Consider the following 13,452-nt stretch of genomic DNA (forward strand, 5'->3'; position numbering starts at 1 on the left):
TTCCTTGTATGCAATGTTTATAAAAGCCTTGACTATCGTGAATATGTAGCAATCCTATCTGCTAATTCAAGAGCTACTTATTAATGTGTTTTAAAATAGATATTAGTATAGCTGTAAGAATAGGAAGGAAAAGTGAAGAAAAAGTCATTGGGGTTATAATAGGGTAAATTGCAATAGAACATGGTAGGTAATCACAAGATTTGTTGTCCTGATTGCTGCAATGCAATGATCATTGGAAATCTGTAATCAACAGAACTGGTTAGGGCTGTGATGGCGAACCTATGGCACACATGCCACTGGTGGCACGCAGAGGCCTGTCTGCCGGCACGGGAGCCACAGATGAGCTCCACCAACCATGTGCCACCAGGCAGCTGATTTTCGGGTCTCTGCAAAACACTATACAAGCAATCGATATACATCCAACAGGAACAGGAAGTGCCTCACAGGAGCAGATAGAGGTAAATCTAGAGAGGCAGGAAATGCATCACTGAACAATGGAGATTAATGCTAGAGAGAAATAAAGCTGTATACAAAGCTGACATAACTCCTATAACAGGGTAGGCATGCACGGGGGAGGACCGCGGGGGTGGGTGGGTGTGCGGCCCCCTGCACCGTTTTTTGGGTCCTAGGAGTACATTGTTATTATGGGTGTGGACACACGTGCACACACTGTTGTACACGCGGGCATTCTTTTGACACACAAGGACAGAAAGGTTAGCCATAACTGGGTTAGGATCACAACATGGATGCATATACACTGGCATTCATTTTACACATAAGAATTCTTATTCTAAGGGCAACCGCATGTTGGAAATCTTCAGATATAAAGTGGCCCAAGAAAGTGAAAAGAAAGAAAGGCACAGAGCTAGGTAGTAGGTTACCTAAGCCACAACTCGGTGAGGCTGATGATCTTTCTGGGAGAGTGGATGTTGAGGAAGATATGCCAGGTGGAAGGAAGCGTTCAATCCCTATAATTTTCAGCAGATCTAAAAGAACCTTCCGGTTGGCACCTTGCATAAGTGAGGCAGGAATCACATGCATTAAACAGAAAGTTATTAAAACAAACAAAAAAATCAGTCACTACTGCAAGCTCTGAGCCAACCTATTTCTTGTACCCGGGAAGAGCCTGTATCTGAAAGGCAGGTGAATGTACTTGCCAAGGGCAATGAAGAGCAATTTTAATGAGGAACCTCTAGGGACCTCATTCTTAATGCTTCCCTCCAGTGTTGGTTATTTATCTATGATTCTAAATTTCCATTCCATAGCAGACTTTCACCAGGAAGTACTGATCTACGCCCTAAAGCCCAAGATCCGGAGCTTCAATATACATGGAATCTCTTCACAATGTTAACAGAATCCAGTTGGGTAGACCAAGGTCAACCCTCCCACCACCTCCTTCTATCCAAAGATTCTTCCTACCTTTGCTTGTCCTGGCTGCCACCAATCCAGGTGTCTCCCCTAAATTATTGGGGATATCCACATCTGCTCCAAACACAATAAGGGCCTTGATCATTTCTATGCAGTCTTGCTATTGGGAAGAAAGGAGCTTGTTAATGGAAAGATATTGTCCTATTTCTCTCCATCCATTGTTTTCTAGTCTACTTTGAAATGTCCACCCACTTTATCATCTTTTTTTTGTTTCTGTGCCACTAAGTTTCCTGTAGATCTAAAGCTGCTTAAAGAATATCAAACCTTGGGTTAAAAACACTGCATTATTCTGATCAACATCATATGGCAATGCCATTCCTCAAGGGTAGGCTAAACTTCCACATCATCAAAAACCATCTTGAATAACAAACTCTTTATGAACCTCCAGAAGCCCAATAAAGTGGAACAGTCTAGATATAGATTTTCCCCAAGGCAAACTGCCAATTGCTCAACCATCCAAAACAGATCAGGATCTCCAACCTTATTTTGGTAGAATAGCTGGCTTATCTGGATTGGAATGGCAGTGGTGAGATAAATAAATATAAAAGTGTATTCGATCGAGTGACTGATGTATCAAGATAAAATTGGAAAGTACGCTCACTGCAAAGATGAGCATAACATTTGTTGGCTCTATATTCTTTTTTTTACAATAAAAACTGAACTGTACTAACTGGAAATTGGTACAAAAGACATATGGACAGGTTTAAGGAAGCTTGAAACCAAAGATAGGTTTTCAGTTATGAGAATGTAATTTACTTTTTCCTTCACACATGTAAAGCAAGCTTCCTTTGTTAAAGCCAATAGCAATAGCACTTAGACCAGAGGTCTTCAAACTTGGCAACTTTAAGACTTGTGGACTTCAACTCCCAGAATTCTCCATTCTGGGTCCTGATTTTACCCACCTCGGAAGGATTGGAACTGCTGAACTGCAGCTAGAACTTCAGCTGAAGTAGCCTGCAGTACCGCACTCTAACCACTGCACCATCTTGGCTCTTTAAAGCCACGGAGGGCACATTGTTAGTTCTATTACCAGAAAACTGAGAGTGAGAAATTTAGTCTGCAAGAAAGTTTTCCAGAGGTACCTTGTGCTCACCACCCTCTGCTCTCTCCATTTTAGAAAGAAAGTTCCTCTCTCTCATTTGCTAGAAAAATATCCAAATGATGAAATGCCCACCTGCATGGCCAGGTGAAGTGGTGTGTTTCCATTCTTTTCTTTAGTGTTTGGCATAGCTCCATGTGTCAACAACACCATTGTGCAATCAAAACGCCCACGCCGCACAGCAATATGAAGGGCTGATTCCCCTGATGAACTGAGGGCATTCACTTCACAGCCATACTCAATAAGCATCCGGGTCATCTAAAGTCATAAAGGGAGAAATCACAAATAGGAATTGCAGCATCTGCCCTCCGCTTCTTCCGAGAGCTTCTTCTATGATATTTTTCAAAATAGGACATAGGTTTCTTCATCTGTTTTTTTACATATTTGTTGCTCTTTGGAGGAAAAATGTGTTTTTAGTTACCAAACCATTCACCTGTACAGGTAGTTTTCAAGTTATGACTGTTCGTTCAACAACCATTGAAAGTTATGACTGCACTAAACAAACGCTAGTCGTGCCTGGTCCCCAAAATTATGGTTGCTGCAGCTCCTCTGGAGGCACGTGATCAACATTTGAACAAGACAACTACTACCTAGACTTATTTACATCACAAGAAAGCACCTCAAAATCAGGGGTGGGTTGCTCCCAGCATTACTGCTGGTTCAGTACACGCAAAAATGTTATATGTAAAAAATATTTTTCATTTTCTTCTCTGAGAAAAATATACCCACATTTTAAAAACTTTCTTAACCTAGTGTCCTGCAATCTCCTCTTAAGCGATCCTTCATTTTGGGTACTCATTTTCTCTAACAAGTAAGATCTTTGTCTGAAGCAAGCAGGCTGCAAATTGTACAATCAATTTGGTGCATTGGAAGGAAGCTTCTTAAGACTAGAATACAACTAATGCTGTTTCTCCACAATTTTCACACAAATGGCAGGAGGAAGGATGTTTTCAGGTTCAGGTTTCCTAGTTCTACACGGATATTAAGAACCCAGAACCCATGAAGATCATAGAGAATGAAATGTTAGCAATGGATTAAGGAAAAGAATTATTCCCAGGAGGATAAGGCTCCCAGGTAGTAAAAGTAAAAATACACAATTTGTCATGTCCAATGATATTGTACTTTTTCACCTCTGCATTCCTGGCCCAATGAAGGGGTGTGGCACCATATCGTGGGTCCAGAAACTGAATCTGATTGATTTCTTTATCAAGGAGAATTTCTGCACATCTGGAAGAAAAAGGAAGGAGAAATAAACAAAACATGCCACAAAGATGCCCTGATCAGCTTTATAAATATTTGCAATTTCAATAAGAATGAGATTATTGTTCAATGGTCCAACAGCAAACACAGAAAGTATGTTATAAGCCTTAAGATAATATCCTCTGATTTCACTGGGTTATCACTTGTGTTCACTCTTACATCCCCTCTTGTCCTACCTGCCTTTCTATACTGTCTGTGGCACTGTTATCTTGATTGTGGAGCTTCTCTGCTTTTGCCAGCCTTCACCTTCTGCCAGAATCTCCTGGAGACCACTGACCCTCCTAAAGAGTTTTACCAAAACCTTTGGACCAGAGGTATATTTCAGTATGTTTCCTATGGAGGCAATACTTCCCACTTACACATTGTAACCTGTACCCCAACTGATGGGGATATGAACAACAGATGGAATTGGCACACCTCTCTCCTTCCCCTCCTCCTAGCTGGCATTTTATATAACAGTCATTTAGAGCAATCATGGAATTTCCCCACCTACTTAATTGTGAAGGGACACTCTCTCTTGTGTGTTCTGCCACCTTGCAGCCACACTGAGAAGCACAAAAATGGGTATAAGATTGGCAATTTGCAAATCACCACTTTTAATTCCAACAAGCAAATTACTGCCAGTTTGGTGTCAGTGAAAGATGCAAGAACTTTCCCCAGTTGGAAATCATTTTTGGAAGTAGGCATGACTTTGGTTTGATTGAAGAGCTTTGGATTTTTCCTGTCTTTGACACCAGAGAAAATCTCTTTTCTAGGCAAGGGTGTCTCTCTGCTCACTTTGTAGACAGCTCATTTCCCCATTTGTGACTCTTATCTCACTCTGCATCTTGCCTTTGTGATTTCAGTTGGGCCTACCAGATATTTCGACAGAAAAGGGGTTGGATGGTTTTTGAGGCTTCACATGAATCACTCGGGGTTTAGAGAAATGCTCTCCGCAGGAAATAAAAACATGGATTTGAAGCTGGAGAGGTAAAATAGCCATACATTTTACATACATGTATTGAATGGGAAAGAGGAATATTTTTTCTTTCTTTGAGACCCACGGAGTAAAGTGTGCAGTGGCCCTCTGTTCCTTGTTTTTAGCATGGCATTCCTTTTCTAAGGTCTTAGTTGATGGAAATTGAAGGTTAACAGTATAACAGGGTTGGAAGAGACTTTGGAGGTCTTCTAGTTCAACAACCTGCTCAAACAGGAGATCCTATATCAGAGGTTCCCAACCCCCAGTCCGTGGACTGACATCGGGCTACAGCAACATTGCACGCCAGAAACCAGGCCATGCAAACAAGCAAAGCCCCAACCACAGAATGCAGGCAGCAGAAACCTCTCTGCACGGAATTGGTCCCTGGTGCCCAAAAGGTTTAAGGTTATTGCCCTATACCATTTCGGACAAATGGCTGTCCAAGCACTTCTTAAAAACCTCTTGATGGATCATCCACAACTTCTGGAGGGAAGCCATCCCACTGATTAATTGTTCTCACTGTCAGGAAATTTCTCCTTAGTTCTGGGTTAGACCTCTCTTCTGTAAATTTCCTTCCATTACTTCTTGTCTACCCTCAGGTACTTTGGATATTAGGTTGACCCCCCCTCCTCTTTGTGACAGCCCCTCAAATATTGGAAGACTATTATTAAACTAGACAATCCCAGCTTCAGCAACCATTCATTATATGTTTTATCCTCCAGTCACCAAATCATCTTTGTTGCTCTTCTCTGCAATCTTTCTAGAGTCTCAACATCTTTTTTGTACTGTGCTGACCAAAACTGGACACAGGATTCCAAGTGTGGTCTTACCAGTGCGATATAAAGCAGTGCTAACACTTCACATGATCTTGATACTATTCTTCTGTTGAGGCAACCTAGGACTGCGTTGGCTTTTTTTGGCAGCTGCAGCACACTGCTAGTCCATATTTAAGTGGTTGTCCAATGAGTGACCAGCCAGCTACATGATGAATAAGTATAAATGATATTTGAAATCATCATTTGTTCAATATGTAGTCTACACTGGGCAATCTAATAAAGATCAGCTTTAAAAAATATCCCAAGTACGCATGATCTGGAAGGAATATCACACAGATGACTTACATTACTTGAATACAGATAGATCTGGTTTGACCCTAAAATTAAGGGGAACAAGTGCATACTGAGTACAGTTGGCTAACATATAGAGTTTTCTATTTACAGAAATCCTTATATTCTAATCCCAACAAAGCTAGGCAAAGTTACCTTTTCTGAGAATGCTTCATAGCAGCGTGGATGGGATAACCCAGTGCGCCCAAGTTATTGCACTTGGCATGAACCTTAAGAAGAGAGTAGACTGCATCTTCTTTGCCCAACTGGCAGGCCAGGTGCAACGGACTCTGCCCCTCATTATTCAGATGGTCCAAAGCAGCAGTTGCTTTCTTGCCCAGGAGCTGAACAATTAAATAAGTTCACTTGTGACTTTCAATTCCTCCTTCAAGATGTGTCCTCCCCAATTTCCCAATCAATATTCTACTTTTATCTTTAGCATTTCTCAGACTTATTTCAAATCTCTTGATATGTATAGAAAAGAGAATTTATCTAGATATGGATGTTGCCAATTTTTAAGAAGAGAAATGAATCAACTCATATGCACTCTTTACAGTAGATACACCACTGTGTTTACAGTTCTTGAAACAGTCTGGGGGTATGTTCTGCTTAGGTGTGTAAGGCATTATTATCTTTTTCATGTTGTATTTTTGCTCGTTAATCTACATTTATGTTATAAATCCCTTCACTGAATGATTCAAAATTATAAAGATGGTTGCTATTCTAATAACATTTGTAATGATCAAATGTTATACTGGTTTCTCCTTCAAGGTTTATATTAATACTTCATTTTCCAAATTTCCACTTTAATGCTAAATAATTCTTTTACTGTGTATTCCATTATCCATCTAAAATAGGATAGAAAGTCTCTTAAAAGCCTCTTATATGATTATAAAAGTATTGCTAGTTCTTCATCTGTAAATAAATTAATTTTGAAAATAAGTGTAATTTTCATTTATTCTGCCCTGCACCTTGTAAAGATTGTTTTGCAATTGCAAATATTGATGGGCAACTTTGCTTCAAATATATTTAATATCTGGTTTTAAGCGCTTTAGCTTTAAATTAACTGGGTTTATTTTTTAACCATATCAAAGACCTAATAGTTCATGTTATAGCCAAAAAGAAATAAAACTATACTGAAAATAAACAAATTATTCTCATCATCCACCACAGTTGATACTTACTTTTCTTCAATGTTCAAACTGACACATTATTTCTTCAAACAGGCCCTCAAGCCCATTATGGAAATTTGGGGATGGGAGAATTGATGGACAGGAGGAAACATTAGATATGTGAGGCAAGCATTAAACATTTTCTCTAAATAGTGCATATAGGTGCACATACAGAGAGTGTGCATATATAGATAGATGCATAGATGCAAACTTCTGCTTCTCTTGCATTCCCCTAGGAAGAGATGAGACAAAGGCACTTTACTGCAAGCGGGAGGCTCCTTAAACCCTCACCTCTATAATCGTTGGGTTGCTCCCTCGAACAGCATAATGGAAGACAGTTTCTCCATTTTTGTCTGTCAGATCAACCCGGGCATGGCACTCCTCCATCAGCTCCTTCAGACATTCAAAATCACCTTTTTGGCAGGCTAAGTGAAGTGGGGTGCATTCATTGTCAGAACTGTGGCTATTTACGTAGCTAAAACAAAGATAGAGTAATGCTAGATATGCAGTCTCATGTACAAGCTGGCCTACCCAACAGTTTTCTCCAAAAGTTGTGGCTTTATCTGATTTTTCAATCCTGCTGCTCTTCTATTTATTGTGATGCAGGCCATATTGCAAAATATATTGTTATACATTTGAAAAGAATTTGTGTTTCCATAAAAGCCAACTACCACTCACTCATCATGAAATCTCTAGAATGGCAAAGCCTACAAACTTGAAATTCAGCACGTTGGTTCCTCTTGGCTTCTAGGTGCTTGCTAACAAAGGATTTTTCAAAATGACAATCAAGTCATCAGTATTCCTTATACAGTATTATATTAACATGTGTCGATACGAAGGAGTTAGATGTTCTATTCAACCCACCCCCTTGCTAGACCAGGCGTGGGCGTGGCCAGCGCATGACTCATTCGGCCTGCGGGCTTTACATGTCAATTTATCAAGCCTGATCACATAGTTTCATAGCAAAGCAGATATCCAGCTAATTTTCAATATGATAGAAAAATCCTTTTAAAATTATAGCCCTTTTATTTGAGAGCTAAAACACGAGACTCTAGATCAGTGGTAGTCAACCTGGTCCCTACCGCCCACTAGTGGGTGTTCCAGCTTTCATGGTGGGCGGTAGGGGTTTTGTCCTACTGAAGCACTTTCCTTTTTTAAAATTTAATTGATTTAAAAAAAAAATTCATAGCATTATTTAAAAACATTTTCATTAGGTTTTCATAAAATCACCATTACTGTGGAACCGGTGGGCGGTTAGAAAATTTTACTACTAACAGAGATACAAAAGTGGGCAGTAGGTATAAAAAGGTTGACTACCCCTGTTCTAGATCTTTGTTGCTGAAATACCTTGAACCACACATAAGCAGAGGACACATTGTTATTTAGCGGTAGGTTTCTGAATAATCTGCAATAGGTCAAAAATTGGAAATGTGTGATTTCTCTAAGAAATTTTTAGATCTTAATTCTATTGTGTACTATAATAATTCAGATTTGTATTCTGATACTGGTAATAGTATAATGTAGTGTTTTAACACATCAGTATAAAGTATTAGGTTATGGATTTAAACAGGCAACTTGCTATTTTTTCTGGGCTAGCTTATTTCATTAAGGAAAAAAAATAAAATGATCTTAAAGTCTATCTTAAACAATTGGGTTCACACTTCATGCTAAACTACTCTTTACTAAAGTACAGCCAGCTTGGTTCATACAATAGATTGAGCCAAAGAAAAACAAGGACCTGCTAGATCAAGCCAGTAGTCCATCAAGTCCAGCATTCTCTGTCACATGCTCCCTAACCATATGCATTTGGGACATGCGCAGGAAGAGGTTGGAAGCCTTTTCCACCATTGCTTCTTAGCCGTTGGCATTGAAGGTAACCATGCTGTCCGTGGTTATGAAGATAAATGACAGCCATCAAATCTACTACTGTAATCACTGAAAGTCCATTCTTATCTGTTCCCTTTCTTTTTAAAGCCATTGGAATTGGTGCCCATCAGTATAACTCGTGGCAGCAAATTCCACATTTTAATTATATGTTGTCAATTCATAATACTTTTATTAGGCTTGAATCTCCATATATTTAGCTTGATGGATGAACCTGAGTTTTAAGTTAAAGGGGGGGGAGATAAACATTTCTTTCTGCAAGTATGGTTTTATAGAATTCTATCAGGACTTTGTTGAGCCATCTTTGCTTAAGTTGGAAAAAAATTCAAACCCTGTGACTTTTTCTTGGAGAGGAGCTGCTCTAACTACTTATAGGTTGTTTTTTTTTTGCAGGTTTATATATTGGCTGTTTTATTTTCAGTTCCCTTAGCAATGATTCTAACATGAATATCTTTTTTTCTCCAGAACAGATAGTCCCTAAAGGTACATTTAATGACTGTTCCGTTACAGTGGCACTGAAAAAAGTGACTTATGACTGTTTTCCACACTTACATCCCCTGCAACATCTCCATGGTCACATGATCAAAATTCAGACACTTGGCAACTGATTCATATTTATGATGGTTGCAGTCTCCTGGAGTCATGCGATCACCTTTTGCAACCTTCTTACAAGCAAAATCAATGGGGAATCCAGATTCATTTAACAGCCATGTTACTAACTCGGTTCATTACTAACAGCGATTCAATTAAAAACCATCACGAGAAAGGTCATTAAATGGGGCAAAATTCACTTAGCAACAGAAATGCTGGGCTCAATTGTGGTTGTAAATTGAGGATAACTGTGGTTGTGCGCTAATAATTGACATTATCACCAAGTTATACATAATGACTCTAAGATCTCTTCTGATATTGGCCAGCTCAGATTTGATTATTCCACATGTGATGTTTGGGGAGGGGGTGTTGTGCCCATGTCAATCAATGTGCTACAAAACACTCATTCCACATCGTACCTCAGAATGAGATTGTGTCGGAAGCATCCCAGAAGTCCACACTCTACAGCTATGTGGGCTAGTGACCAGCCGGGGTGACTTCGCAAAGAGTCCGTCAGCTGTTGCAAAGTTTCCAGAGACAAAGGACCAGGATAGCTCTCATAGAACGGACGCAACTGCTTCGCATACAGATCAAAATATTCACGTGCACTTGGTTCAGTGTCAAGTTGAAACAGCCTACAAAGGAAATGGTTTTGGAACGTTTATAGCCTTTCGATGGCTCTAATCAACTGGAAATCAATGCATCTGCCACAAAATCAGAAGAAAATCATCCCAAATCTTGACATTTGAGAAAAATAGTATTTGGGGCACCTCACAATCTGTTCCCAAGGCAGTTCCATATAGACTTTATTACAAAGAGGTCATTGTAAGCATAAAGAATATGAAACAAGGAAGCCAAATAAACATTTACAAATATAGAGAGAAAATTACATGGCAACAGAAGTAATGTTTTTTTAATTTTTTTTACAACGTAGTCCCTACTACAGGATGGGGAGGGGTGGAATCTTTTCTATATACATACTGTATTCCCAAAGTTATTTGGGCTGCAACATTATGTAATACCTTACTAAGAAACTAGTAAAGCACAAGCCACCTTTTATCAAGCAGTTAAGAACAAACCCAGTTCTTTTTGTTTTTCTGTCAGCTATGGATGAAGCTAATTCACTCACTCACTTACAAAAACCAGAAACAGAAAGCAAACATATTTCAAGTCCTTTACATGCCTTCCAAGCCATCATTCACATCTTTGTCCTGAGGACTTCAGAACCACCATATTTCTGTTCTCAACCTCCCATGTGAACAGATAAAAGGTACAATATATTTTTTTAAAAGTAATAAAGACTTGTTACTTACCGTAAGGCAGAACTTTGATTCTGAGGGTTAATAAGCAGACAGTCCCAGCATCGAGCTGAACTGTTCTCATACAGGATTATCCTATCGTCTTGTTTAACAAGGTTCCGAGAAGTATAGTCTGTCAGGGATACCTCCTTTACCCGGTGAGGGTTTGTAAACAAGTTGGTGACATTGTTCAGAGTATGGACAAGTCGTCCAAAGAACTGCATGCCTCAAAAACTTGTCCTAAACAATTTTCTTTCAATACTCTGGCAAAAAGAAAAAATCTTTATTCCCACAATATCATGGACATTCACTAACTCTGACCTAACATAATCATTTCTTTATTCTCTCCATCAGTTACTACAGTGTGTAATGATCGTGACCCGTCAAAACCGCGGTCGACAAAAGCGCGCTCGACGAAAGCGCGTACCTGACGTCATCAGCAGCACGATGAAAAAAATTAAAAAATAAATTAAATTAAAATTAAATTAAAGCAAGCCGATTCACATAAAGGTAAGGGTTAGGTTTAGGATTAGGGTTAGGGTTAGGTTAAGGGTTAGGGTTAGGTTTAGGGTTACGTTAAGCGTTAGGGTTAGGTTTAGCGTTAGGTTAAGGGTTAGCGTTAGGTTTAGCGTTAGGTTAAGGGTTAGGTTAAGGGTTAGGTTTAGGGTTAGGTTTAGGGTTAGGTTTGGGGGGGTTAGGGTAAGGTTTTCGCTTTAATTTTAAATTTACCGCTCACAGCGCGATGTTTTCGTCGCGCTGTGATGACATCACGTACGCGCTTTCGTCGAGCGCGCTTTTGTCTACCGCGGTTTTGTGGTGGAACCGTAATGATGGGAAATGGATCAACCTTATTTGTCTGGAGCCCGCTACTAATGTTCACTGGATTGGGGAACTCAAACTGAGGAGCCAGTCTGGTTTAGTGGTTAAGACACTAGGCTAGAAGCTAAGAAACTGTGAGTTCTAATCTACCTTAGGCAAGAAAGCCAGTTGAGTGACTTTGGGCCAGTCATTCTCTCTTAGCCCAATTCACCTCACAGAGTTGTTGTTGGGGAGAAAATAGGGGAAAAAGGAGTATTGTGTGTGTTCGCCGCCTTGAGTTATTTATAAAAAATAAACAGATACATATAAATAAGCAAACAAACAAGCAGACTCTGGTTAGAAATATCTACTATGAAATTCATCCAATGTTGAAGCCACTAAATAGCCAAAACAAGAGGATCAGCGTTCAACAGACTGAAAAATGGTCCTTTATCACCAAAGTCTTCATAAATGAACACAACAGTTTGGCTGTAACTCTATTTCCACATATTAAGGTTACACGGAATAGTATTTACTTTAAAAAGAAAAGGAAACTTTACTTAATAGCCTTGCATCCATTACAGATCTAAGAGTTTGGTTCCAAAGGCAAACTCCTAATTAAGAGAGGTTAATACATTTTATTTTACCGTAAAATGGAAAATATTGAATACAATGTAAGTAATCTGTAATTCAAACTACATTGGATAGATTAAATATTTTCAAGTTACAGGTGATTTATTGCACTGGCTATTTGCAAAGAAAACATCAGTACTGATATTTTGGGGCTGTTTTAGCTTTGGAGGATTTAGTTTGTAGAAAAGATGTCTGTTCCTTTCGCACTATACTTTACAGCACGGGTGTCAAAACTGGCAGATGTGTCACTCACGCACAAGCCATGCCCACCAGAGCTCCATGAAGGGGAAAAAGGTTGCGATACATCATGTGATGGCAACATGACATGGCGAGTTTGATACCCCTGCTCTACAGAATCATTCTGCCATTCAACTGGTGAATGTCTTCCTTTCTCACTTCCATGGGAGTAAACTTTCCATAAAGTTACTCTCCAGTGCAATGACTTTTATCAGTGCATTTTGTAGCATGGCATAGTTCTTCATTAAGAAAAGATAGCAAGTATGCAGTAGATTTTACTGTTTCATAATTTGAGTATTTGCTTAAAGTAAATTTTGAACCAAAACATACTGGCTGATTATATGCTATTTGAAATAATGTTAAAGATGGATTGGGTTGCTGTAGTTACTATTTGTATAATTATGTTCTACTTTCTTCTATTAATTTTCAGGGTAAATATTTTTGTAAGAAAAAATGGCAAATATTTTTGATTTATATGGAAATACATTTCATTGGCATGCAAACATTGGGAAGCCATATACAATCTCTAGTATATTTGAACAAATTCAGCACTGTATATTTATTTGCAATATACAACATAACATATGCTGGACTTGTATACTTTTTAAAAATGATTCTATGCCAAGGATTCATACTACCCATTTTTAAATATACAAACCAATGACAAAAACAACTGTGCCTAATTTTTATTCAGACTTCTTTCTTTTTATGGTTTTACTTTCACAAGACCAAGAAAAAATATAGAAGTCTTCTATTCACTCTATAAAAATATACATGGGAAAAGGAGAAGTGAAATCTAATTCAACAATATTAAAAAAAAAACAGCAGTCTTAAAAGCTAAACTTGGAATTTTTAGAGTAGCATTTGTTGTGTTTTTTACTTTACTAATCAACCATGCTTCTTTCTAGGGGAAGATTACTATTGCATCATAGTGGAACAGGGGAAAGCATTTAAGGAACATTATGATAAAGCATTTTTGACATCACAA

At 38.8% G+C, this 13,452-nt stretch overlaps 1 protein-coding gene across 4 annotated transcripts in view; it reads right to left on the minus strand.

Annotated features, from left to right (window-relative positions):
• Positions 1 to 13,452, minus strand: part of PLA2G6 (phospholipase A2 group VI) — a 35,981-nt gene that overhangs the window by 12,433 nt on the left and 10,096 nt on the right. For 3 of the 4 annotated variants that reach the window (XM_032221508.1, XM_032221507.1, XM_032221510.1), the window contains exons 2-9: positions 10,812 to 11,059; positions 9,918 to 10,133; positions 7,315 to 7,498; positions 6,008 to 6,195; positions 3,658 to 3,754; positions 2,603 to 2,785; positions 1,420 to 1,528; positions 882 to 1,010 (exon numbers count right to left, since the gene is read on the minus strand). In XM_032221508.1, coding sequence (XP_032077399.1) covers positions 882 to 1,010; positions 1,420 to 1,528; positions 2,603 to 2,785; positions 3,658 to 3,754; positions 6,008 to 6,195; positions 7,315 to 7,498; positions 9,918 to 10,133; positions 10,812 to 11,020 — 1,315 coding nt within the window. In that variant the 5' untranslated portion in view covers positions 11,021 to 11,059. The remainder of the gene's footprint in view (positions 1 to 881; positions 1,011 to 1,419; positions 1,529 to 2,602; positions 2,786 to 3,657; positions 3,755 to 6,007; positions 6,196 to 7,314; positions 7,499 to 9,917; positions 10,134 to 10,811; positions 11,060 to 13,452) is intronic. The other variant, XM_032221511.1, reaches the window with a different exon arrangement.

The sequence above is a fragment of the Thamnophis elegans genome, chromosome 7, assembly GCF_009769535.1.
Source record: "Thamnophis elegans isolate rThaEle1 chromosome 7, rThaEle1.pri, whole genome shotgun sequence".
Lineage (NCBI taxonomy): Eukaryota > Metazoa > Chordata > Lepidosauria > Squamata > Colubridae > Thamnophis > Thamnophis elegans.